The following is an 11901-nucleotide window of genomic DNA, read 5'->3' as shown; positions in this document are numbered from 1 at the left end:
GAGAGAGAGAGAGAGAGAGAGAGAGAGAGAGAGAGAGAGAGAGAGAGAAAGAAAGAAAGAGGAAAAGAGCGACTGAGAAAATAATATAAAAAGACAAATAAGCGCAATCTCGAAATGCCAGAGAGTTACATACTGATTAGTATGCAGATACAGATGCATAATCTGATAATGATAGAAATAAGTGATCGAAGATCGAAGAATTCGTTCGGTCCGTTCAAGTGTGACACGTTACTTTTGCTCTTGCGCAGGTGAGTTGAGAATTTGAGTCACCTTTGAATTTGACGTTACCTTTGCGCGGGGAAGCGAAGGACTAGGGAAGCCAGCCGTTTAAAACCGTTTTTCTTATAAGCAGACATCTTTATATATCAATAAATCTATCTGTCAGACGATCGATTGATATCTATGTATATACATTGTTCATGTGTTAATGTCTAAGAAATATATATATATATATATATATGTATATATACATATTTATACAAAATTTTCTCGAGCATCGTCGATCTCGATGGACCGTTTTTTTTTAGCGATTGAACAGAGAGAAAAAGAGAGAGAGAGAGAGAGAGAGAGAGAGAGAGAGAGAGTATGAGGGCGAGGGAATGGGAGGGACAGTGAGAATGCGAAAAAGAATGAAAGAGAGACCAAGAAATCTTTTACGCGTTTTACACGTAATCAATTTTGAACGAATCTGAACGAGAGACAGAATTTTCTAATGTTGATTATTTGTAGAAAGAAAAGAGAGATTAGATTTTGCGTTCGCGCGCGCGCGCGTGTAGATGGTTGGGTGGATTGCGTATACGCGCAAGTTACAAATATATCTCGTGCGTGTTTAGACGTACACGCACTGCGTTACACGTATGGACACGCACTTTGCATTCAAAAACAGAAAAGAAGAAATGAGAAAAGAAATATGAAAAAGATATACTGTTGGCGATACGATCATTTCGATTAATGTGATTTTAGAAGAATTATATTAAATTGAATTGGGTTAGTGTCCTGCAAGAAAGAGAGAGAGAGAGAGAGAGAGAGAGAGAGAGAGAGAGAGAGAGAGAGAGAGAGAGAGAGAGTGCGATGTGTGTGTGTGTGTGTATATATATATATATATATATGTCGGTCGAGAGTATATAAGAATATACACTATGGGGTTTGATATATCGACACGTAAAACACTTGTCACATAGTTAAAAAGTACGGTTACTTTTTGCTGGCTCTACCCTTCCTCTTGCTTCCCCCCACAATTCAAGTAATATACTTATATATATATTTATTACAATAATTTAATATATTAATTGCAATACATTAACGATTAGCGCGATTAACGCACGTCACGTCGTATACCTTTAATTAGCTCTAATCGCGTGTGGTACGAAAGATACGCGATCGGTGTATGTACATGTATCAATTTTCCCCTTTTCTTTCCGGTCTCTGCCTCGAAATTATTCTTGTAGCATCTATCACGCAAATTTGGTATGCGTCCTGCAAATGTGCGTACACGCCGCTGTATTCTTCCAACCACGCGACGTACCGACTATCGCCTAGCTTTAGACTCTTTATGGAATTTTAAAGGTACGAGTTGTCTCTCCTTTTTCAGACACCGAAGACGCGAGCAACGACGAGTCACACTCGCCCACGCAAATTCGCATAAACTTCGAGCGTTGCTTCCGCAACGAGTACAGCGCATCGACGCTGCAACAAGGCGGCAAAGCCGGAATCAACGAAGCATCACTTTTGCAGCAGCAGCAGCAGCAGCAGCAAAAACAGCAACAACAGCAGGAACATCAGCATTCCGACCCGGAGTCCGAACAAAAAATGTCCAAAGACCGTCTGAGTAGTGCCATATTTAACATGGTCGCCGAGTCGGAAATCAGTCAGAGCGACTTCGAGAGCTCGTTCAAGGTCGAAAGCGAGAGGTCAGAGGGCTCGGTGCGCGACTTTTGCGTTAAAGAGGGCGACGTCTATAGGTGCACCGTGTGCCACAGGACTTACACACACATTAGCAATTTCTGTAGGCACTACGTCACCTCGCACAAGCCCAACGTCAAGTACTATCCCTGTCCTGTGTGCTTCAAGGAGTTCACGCGGAAGGACAATATGGTCGCTCACGTTAAGATCATTCACAGTTTAAAGCCGCACATGAATCTGAGCAGCTCGAGCATGGGTCAGCAGCGGTAGACCGCTGTTAGAGCATACGAGCATAAGAGCATATACATTCATATGCTGACCTCCTTTTCATCTTCATCTTCATCTTCATCTTCTTGTTTCCGGTTTTTTTCTTCTTTTTTTTCCATTTATTCTATTTGTTGTACTTTGTGCCTAGTCTTCTGGCTCATCCCCGGTACACGGTACGCGGTACGCAGTACGCAGTACGCAGTACGCAGTACGCAGTACACTCCCAGTCTCTTGATGCACACACCACCGATGCCTCTCTACTTTACAGACATAGCTTAGCAAATTGTTATTGTCCTTTCCAACCTTAACTGCGCCTTGTGTGTGCGTACTACCTTCCTATCCAAAATAGTTTATTCTTCTTCTTCTTCTTCTTCTTCTTCGTTGTCGTCCGTAAACATCTTCAGTTTTTAATCAAATTGTCACGTAGAGTAATGACGTAACGCAATGCCACATACGATTCAAGGGTTTATTTTATCATCTGACACACCAATTACACATATCGGACATACAGGGCTAATTTATGAGAAAAATAAAGAGCTCAGCAAAGTCAGGTCAATCTCATTCGCAAGAGATTCGGAATAATGAGAAGAGGGCGGGGGGGAGAAAGATGCGTCAATTATGGTAAAGCTTGACATTCAAGAAATGGAAAAAGTGTGACCTTTCGTTTCACAGGCGTCGCCTAAGGAATTTGACAACTCGATGTTTTTTCTTCTTGAGTAGAGAAGAAGGGAGGAAGAATGAGAAGAAAGCGTGCAATCCGAAATTATGAAAAATATTAACAGACACATGAGAGAGTACGAGGAAAAGGATATTGATTGAACGTTACAGAGAGAGAGAGAGAGAGAGAGAGAGAGAGAGAGAGAGAGAGAGAGAGAGAGAATGATGAGAAGACGGCAGATGGGTATATGTATAACTAGATAATTTGGTTGGTAGGTAGGCAACTAGATGAATATAGATAGGTAGGTAAGTAGGTAGGATAGGCTAAGAGATTAGGTGAATAATAGTAGGTAGCTAGAGAGACAGAAGTGGTGTAATAAAGTTGGTTAGACATTTAAGTTCGGAAAGGCTAGAAGGTTATCGGCGCGGGGAGGTATATAGTCGGTAGGTCAGAGTAGAGCTAGTTTGGGGATTAGGTTTCCTAGGTTGGATGCAGCTAGACGTCGTAGGTACACGTTACACGTTATATGTTTGCCATGTACGCGTACCTGATGACCGTTCGTGCAAAAGGACCAGTTCTACTGTGTCGACAATTAAACGGAACAAGTAAAACAAAAACGCTAAAATTACGTGAATAAATACTATAGAGATTGAACAGCGAGAGAAGGAAAGGGGAAAAGAATGGCTAAAAATAATAGAGACAATTGGATGTCGGAATGCGAGATTTTCGTAGCCTCCTATTAATCGATTATAGATCAAACTGATATACAGTTTACGTAGAGCCAATTTCCCAAACATATTTTTCTTTACTTTTTAATATTGGACTTTCGAAAATATTCCTTTCTTTCTCTTTGTTATCTCGTATGTTCGTGCCGGAATAATTATTCTTGCTGCTTGCAAGCGAGTGGGGAGACCTTCGTCAAGATAAACAATTCCAAAATCCCGATCTTACTTGAGAGTTTGAAATCTTGAGTTACTCTTCCTCCCTCCCCGCCCCCTCCCCCACCCATCCAAACTGACTAACAAAAAAAAAAAAAGTATATAAATCAATATATATACGCAACGGGCATTAAGTTTACCCAAATAAACAAACAAAAATGAACGAGCTTTACCGCGAGTGCTTCCGACGCGCATTTCCCGATAGAAAGGAGGTTAGAAAGAAGTTAACGATGATGTTGATAAGACGGAAAACACAAAATTTGAATATCTGCGTCATTCGCGGAGGACGTGAAGATCGGCAGAAAGAAAAGAACGGATAAACGATAAGTTCGGGACAACAAAATATTCGCACCCGGGGGCCGCGGATTCTGTATACACATTAAACATATATATAAGGAAGGGAGATAACTAGTGGCAAACGTAGAATTTATATGAGCCAATCACGAGTCGTCGTACGATTTATAATATAGTTTAATCAAGATGATGCTGGGTTATAACTTGTAAATGTAAGACAGATATATTTACCATAATACCTGCCACGGGAGGAAAAAGAAACGAAAAACACGAAAAGGGACAAGTAGAAGAAAAGCCGCAAGAAATGGTCGGCAGAAGAAATAGAAAATAAAGAGAGGATCAGAATTGTAGAAAACCGAATGTAATAGAGAGAAGAGAGAGAGAGAGAGAGAGAGAGAGAGAGAGAGAGAGAGAGAGAGAAAGGATTAAAAATGAATTAATTAAAGCTGAGGTAAAAAATAACTAAGAAATCAAACATACATAGGTGTATAACATAAATACATAAATACGATATAAGGGAACCACGTAGACTGAGTAAATGCAATACGACAACCGTTCGCCATGTTTTTAAGCTGTTAAGCTGTTAAGCTGTTGAGCCGTTGACAGATAATTGACAGGGAGTGCGAGACTGTACAATATTTTGGAGTTTGCTCTTTTGATGGGTCTGGGTCTGCGGGGGGTGATACGCGATGGTACGAGTGCAAGGGCTAAGGGAAGATTTAAAAGAATCGCTGTGCGCTATACATGAAAAATTTGACTTTAGATCGTTCAAGGTTTCCTGCCTCTGGGATTGTTGTGTCTTCTTCTACGCAGCGTAAGAAGCCTAACGGACTACTCGGATGAGAAAGAGAGAGAGAGAGAGAGAGAGAGAGAGAGTCAAAGGACAATGCTACGGCTAAGCCTCCTAGATAAAAATGATTAATGCACACACGAGAGCCAAATTGAAAAAAAAAAAAGTTAAATCCACATGTATGGCGCATACGCGAATTCACGAAGAATGGTACGCACTGTATAGACGAAAAGAAGGAAGAAGATGTGGTATTTTTCGCACGATGCTTTGAAGAATGAAACTAATTGATCGAAGAGAATTCGAAAGCGAAACGGGATGCAATTCTATGTAAGACTGCAGTGGGACGGTTAACGACACCAAATACAAGATAGTACTGACATTGGATAGACTGAAGGCACCTTAGTAGTAACTTAACCGCCGAGCCGTGCGCAGGTGCTTCCGTCGCGCGACACGTTGACTCTCTCCGTACACTTACGTGTACCTGTATCGAGAGTCAATTTGACGAGCGCGGTGGCTCGAAGCCGGCAACGGTATAGGCTTAGTTGCGAGACAGAGCAGCACCCTACGACGACCGTAGTATACTATTTTGCACTTTATTATCGTCTCGCGTCTGACGTCTGACGTCTGACGTCTGACGTCTGACGTATGCGTAGCGTAACCCGTACAATAAATAATCCTCCGTTACGTCCTCTCGGGAATCCGCGTGATCCGCTCGTTAGGATGGGCCATTCTCAGCGGGAACGAGCTACCTCGGTCGACACGGGAGGAAGGCCGAGCTCCCATGCGTCCAAGTGGCAGAGAATTTAGCTTAGAACGGGAAACCGATAGATTGCGAGAGAGAGAGAGAGAGAGGTCTACTCTATATAAAGGTGTTTTTTCTCTTTTTTTACTTGTTGGACATAGATAACGTAGTGGACGACTAGAGGCTATTATTAAACTACTAGAATTTAGGCTCGTGCACCCGCGCGTGTGCATGTGTGTAGCCGGCTTAACAATAAGATAATGGACCATGGCTGCCTCATTCAGATAACGTGGTTTCTCAACGTTGTAGTTGACGATGCATGCAGGAAGCAACGGGACGACGCAAAAGCGACGCGCACTTGCTTCTCTCCTTTCGGGAGGAAATTTTTCTGCTCTTTTATTTCGGTGATACTTGTGCTGCTGCGCAATATCCGGAAATTCGTCATTTCTTATGGACGGATATTCTTATCTTTTACCAATCTCGTGCAGCCTGGGATCGTCATATGTGTATACATGCAGATATATACACACATGCACATGCACACATCTATATACTTAGATTTTAATATATACCAGAGTTATTCATCGACCGATTACACGATGAAATCTTTAGCTGAGTTGCTCAAAGCAGTTGGTAGCATCGGAGGCAGTAATTGTTGGCAGCAAGACGTCGCGAGCGTGTCAAAGGTCAGAGATGGATAGCGTGCGCGGGAGGGAGAAAACTAGGCGATCCGTTCTCGAGTCTTTAAAATCCGCAATCATAATGAATTTAACAATAGTAGAAGTGAGGCAACTACACATAGAAATAGTAATAGTAATAGAAATAGAAATAGAAATAGAAATAGAAATAGAAATCTATATCTATAGATACACAAGTATAATGATATATATATATATATATATATATATATATATATATATATATATATGTATTGTACATATATATATATATATATGTATTGTACATAAATTATACTCTAGCGTCAAAGTGGCAGCGGCTAGACAGCTTATCGATAATCAATGAAAGAAATAACATAAATGAATGAAACAAAGAACTAAGCAAATAAACAAAAAAATCATTTGATAATCATTGAGAGGCTAAGACTAACATTTTCGAGAGTTTCGTGATTTTTCGTTAAGAACGACGTGGCGCGGGGTGGAATAAACACTTGTACGGTGCAGGGGGGCGAGAATCAATGAAGAAACGATGCGAGGAAACGAGAAAGGGTTGATAAAGCAGTAATTCGGCAAGCGAGCAATTCGAGCGATTCGGACGCGATCTTCAAAGATTACGTGCCTGCCTCTACGTCCATTGTTCAACAAAAACGAAAACGGCAAAGTAATAAATAGAAAGTATGTTTCGTAGGCTTTCGAAACCTTTTCTTCTTCTCCTTATCGTTTCGAAAGGATCGAGAGAATTAGAAGTGCAACTGGTCCGTAACTCGTCAGCATGGCTGAATGATTACGGCCGTTCGGCAGTGAGGCAGGTAAAAGAAGAAGGGTTGCTTTTCCGAGGGAGTTAAATCTCGACGGACGAGAGACGTAGACGTTACCGCAATCAGCGTTACCATTTCGTGAGGCGCAACCGTGCGTGAAAGGGGGGAAAGGGGTGAAGGGGGGGGGGGAAGCGGCCAAGAGCGAAGCTCAGCCACGGAGGGTGGAAAAGCGCGCGGTGGGGGCAGCAGGAAAGAAGACCGAGTCCGAGGAAATATTCTAGCTATTTGAGGTCGAATATCTGGTGGCAAGGCAAAGGGGAGGCTGAGTTAAAGGATAATATAATATATTATATGGCCGGCGGTAAGGGAGGCGTGACGTAAGTGAAGCGACTGCGGGGACGGCGTGTTTATTATCAGGATTATTCGGGACTAATGGCAATAAAACGGACGCGTCAAGTTCAGATGGCGATTTAGTCCCGAATCGGTCTCTGCGTACGTATTATACGTGGAAGAAGGAAAACCGATGCGCGGAAGAGAGAGCATACGCGGTGAACTGGATGAGGAACAAAAACATAACAAAAAAGCATGTTGAACATATTATATTAATTTATGTGTTTACTACGGAGAAATTTATAGATATATTTATAAAGGGCGATCTATTGCCGAGTGTCATGGCCAGCAATTATTCTTTTTTCCTTTTGAAAAAGGGAAACACAGTCAATAACGATATTAAGTTCAATCGGCTATGACGCTTCGTGCAATGGCTCTGGTCGCCGAGAGAGGTAAATTACGAGGCTTAAAAAGCAGACTGTACTATTGGATAGATTTTAATATATATATATATATATATGTGTGTGTTATATATATATTAAAACACACAACACACACACACACACACACAAAACGCGTGCCAGGACAACTGCAATGCAACACACGTTTAAAGATAGACAGACAGGTGTGTATATGCGTATATAGTACGTGTCCATATATTAAAAAGAAAAAAAATGCAATTTTTCATCACTCACTGTTACTGGTCCGCATTGTATGGTAACGCACCATAAATACAACATAATACACATAATACACGTTATATGAGTAAAACGACGCGTACGTACCACGTGCGCATCACCCAAGTACATACATATTATATATTCTATTATTATTACAATTATTATTATTATTATTATTATTATTATACAAACAAAAGTTATATCGAATATATTTTAGTGCTAGTTGGTAATATTATCTATAACGTCGTTGCAGTTTTTAAATATGAACGCGTCAGAAAACGAGAAAGTTGACTTTTAATTTTATACGAGTTAAAGAGAAAAATTACATATTTCGATGATGGGATCTAAACATAGCTGACTAAGTAATCCCCTGGTTTGGTGCCTTTTTAATGCAAAGAAGAAGAGTGAGGGCAAGAGAGAAAAAACAATTAAACGAAAATCATTATTAAAAAGAAATTTAAAAAAAGAATTATAATAATGAAAAGTTAAGAACCATAAGGAAGGCGAAAGAAAAATGGTGAGAATACAATGAATGCGCGTTCCACAGAAGATGGCTAATGTGTTAAGAGTATAAATGGCTGTACGGAGAAAGGTTCGAGAGTAAGAAAATGAAAAAAAAAAACAGAAACAAAAAAAAAACAAAAAAAAACAAAAATTAACAAAAGAAATGGTTTATTAATTGTTATGACATTGTGCAATCGGGGCATATTTACATTGCGCATGCGCAAATCGGCCCAGGGTCGATTGTTCCCGAACGCGCATTCTAGTGCCAAATAAGTGAGACAAAAGATAAAGTGAAAGGAATAAAGAAAAATTTCATAGGGAATTTTTTAGACGAGAGTCTTTTCTGACGCTGGGTAGAAACTTAGTATATTTTATATGCACTGATTGTTTGATTACGACTATCAATAATAAAAAGAACGGTGTTCAATAGATTGTAACCTACGAGGAATTCTTGTTAGTCTTTTGCGCGCGTGCCTGTGTGCCTGTGTGCCTGTGTGCTCGTGTGCTCGAATGTTTGGTGGGTTGGGTGCGAATGCGTCGACGCAACTTTCGCTCTCTATCCCTCCGCACGCATGTCGAGTCTCTTTCTCATCTGGCATCAGTCGCAAGGGTTGACACCTCTCGACAATGCTAATTTTGACAGTACTAAGAGTGAGTGAGTGAGTGAGTGAGAGAGAGAGAGAGAGAGGACACCCTGGTGGAGACACGTGTCTCCGTAACTGATCTCAGAAGATGATCTGGTGGTGAAGACGGAGAAAGAGAGTCGAGAGGCGGCAGCGGCTGCATTCGCACGCCAATCGATACACCAATATTGCATAGGGATGTGCGTACGTGTGTAATTCAATTTTATGTAGAAATTGGTAAGTGGTCCATCGTTTCGAAAAATTATCGGCGCATGCGCGGAGAAAGTGCTTGTGTTTCCGAGTATCTCCTGCGCATGCGCACTGCAAGTAAAAAAGAAAAAAGCGACGTGCTCAAAATAATGACGTGTTTTTCTTGACGCTCCACACTTTATGCCTGATTAGTAGAACGTCGGAGAGGAAAGACGTTTTTTTTGGGCTATATAAGTTCCGGTGTGCGTCGCCAACGACTACTAATCCATCCTTAACAAACACGAGAAGACACCACCTTCTAACTGCTTCTCCTTCCTTCAGATTAATCGCATACGTGAAACCGAGGGAAAGGTAACTACCACATAATACTAACCGTCTTCATTAAAATTTGCCCTTTTTGATCCTTGCAACTTGCAACTTGCAACTCTTTCTTTTCCTCCTTTCCTCTTTTCTTTACTTTTTTTCATTTTTCACCTATTCACGTTTGCGTAGCTTACAATTAGATAGAAGGGATCGAGGAAACGGAACTGTCCACGTTCGGTACATGCGCGCGATTAAATTTAAGATCCGAGAGAGAAAGAGAGAGGCTGGGGGAGCAGAGGCGCGTCCGAAGATTGGATCGAGGAGAAAGTAAGGAAATATACCTCTCTCTTTTCCTCCTACTGCAAAACGTACCTGGAGAGTTTCGGTTTCGCGATCGCGCGCACCCGTACATTACTTTCGTAGAGACCTATCTGTTTGTTATGAATGTTAATTTTGTCCTCTCCGTTAAAACGTCACATCATGTATGTATGTACACCTATGCATTCTTTTTCAATTATATTTTATGAGCGAGAGAGAGAGAGAGAGAGAGAGAGAGAGAGAGAGAGAGAGAGAGAGAGAGAGAGAGAGAGAGAGAGAGAGAGAGAGAGAGAGAGAGAGAGAGAGAGAGAGAGAGAGAGAGAGAGAGAGAGAGAGAGAGAGAGAGAGAGAGAGAGAGCGTGAGAAGGAAGCTTGAAAATACGAGGACTCCACTTTCCATGTTTCTTGATCTGTTGTCTCTTTTTCTTTTTAACGTCTTTCCGATCTTTCAATATGGACACATATACGCATCTGTGCGTTCACGCATTGTACAACGTGTGGAAAAGAATAAAAGGCAGAGTCCTCGTTATTGCGAGACACCGTTAAATCTTAGCCAAAAATTAATTTTTATTTAAGTTTTAATTTAATCGCCGTTGGCACCTTTAAGGCTGAACACGGCGTCGTCGTAGTCCTTAAGCTTTTAGATTTTTGCTCGCAGCGAACGATCGAGCGAGAGATCGAGAGATCGAGAGATCGAGAGATCGAGAGATCGAGAGATCGAGCAGGCACCACTTCAACCTTACTTTCCATCTTCTCGATGAAGCTCCTTCTCGTCGCTCGGTCGCTTCTCGTATCTTATCGAGACTATTGTGTTTTTAATTAATATAATTTGATTCTTTGCTATTATACCTACTTATATTCACCCTGCAGCACTCTAGAGTATCTCGTTATCCAGTGTGCAATTCATTTTTTTCCTTCTTTTTTGCATGTTGGGTATACGTAACTATATAGATGCGCGCATTCTTCATTTATTCGATTGTAACGTTTCTCTTTATTTTTCTCTTGCATTTTATCTTTTTGTGTCTTGAGCGTAACACACACGTATAGTATACGCGATAGGACACGGAGAGTATCGTATATGATACGTACATAGTAAGCGTACGAATATACATTATACATATGTAGGATGTAATGTGGTTTATTCGTTGCATTTATATCGTCTTTCAGTTGTTTTTCGTTGATCCTTTGTCAGGGCGCGAATACGTCCATTCTCATTCCCCTCCTATACATTTGCTTTCCTTCTCTTCCTCTCTTTTTCCTCTTTCCTTTTTCCTTTTTCCGATTTCCGATTTCCGATTTCCGATTTTCCCTCCCATCCGTCGAGAGACGCTATTACGATTTATTACGATACATTTATCATTATATTGTTATACTCTAATTACGCTATTACATTAACTGTTATTGGTTGGTTGTTGCTTCGCGAGCCACGTCGAGCGCGAAACTTCGAAGATTATTTCCAGGACAAATCGCAATTGTTTAACGATAATCGAGACGTTGCGCGAATGCGGGAGAAACTCTTTTTATTCTACGACCACAAACGATACAAAATGTTCTCATTATATAGTACAAAGGCCTGCGAGCTATGACTTTTTTCTTCTTTTCTTCTTTTCTTTTTTCTTTCTTTTTCTTATCTCGTCTTTTCTTCTTCTCCTACTCCTTTACTGCCTTTAAATTTTCTCTACCTGTTCTGTCTTTTTTATCCTTATCTCTTATCTGATTACTTTGTGTAATATTATGTAACGGAGTGACGCGTAATGGCGATACCACCGTCGTTCAGGCCAGTACAAATCCTTCGGAAAGTAATCTTCGAGTCTCGTTTAATGTATCCGATTAAAAATCTATTATAGTGATTATGATTGTTTTAAAGAAATGTTGCCAACATAATAAGGTCTCCCGTTTTTTTCTTT

The 11901-nt window shown here is 40.8% G+C and overlaps 1 protein-coding gene across 15 annotated transcripts in view; it reads left to right on the top strand.

Moving 5' to 3' along the window:
• Positions 1-11901, top strand: part of LOC107274240 (protein tramtrack, beta isoform) — a 38640-nt gene that overhangs the window by 13904 nt on the left and 12835 nt on the right. The window contains exon 5 of one of the 15 annotated variants that reach the window (XM_015753189.2): positions 1592-8977. The exons of the other annotated variants lie outside the window; for them this stretch is intronic. Coding sequence (XP_015608675.1) covers positions 1592-2172 — 581 coding nt within the window. The 3' untranslated portion in view covers positions 2173-8977. Of the gene's footprint in view, positions 1-1591; positions 8978-11901 lie in introns of those variants that run through there. 15 annotated transcript variants of the gene reach the window in all.

Source organism: Cephus cinctus, unplaced genomic scaffold (genome assembly GCF_000341935.2).
Source record: "Cephus cinctus unplaced genomic scaffold, Ccin1 Ccin1_scaffold2559, whole genome shotgun sequence".
NCBI lineage: Eukaryota > Metazoa > Arthropoda > Insecta > Hymenoptera > Cephidae > Cephus > Cephus cinctus.
This window is presented reverse-complemented; position numbering and strand designations above follow the sequence as displayed.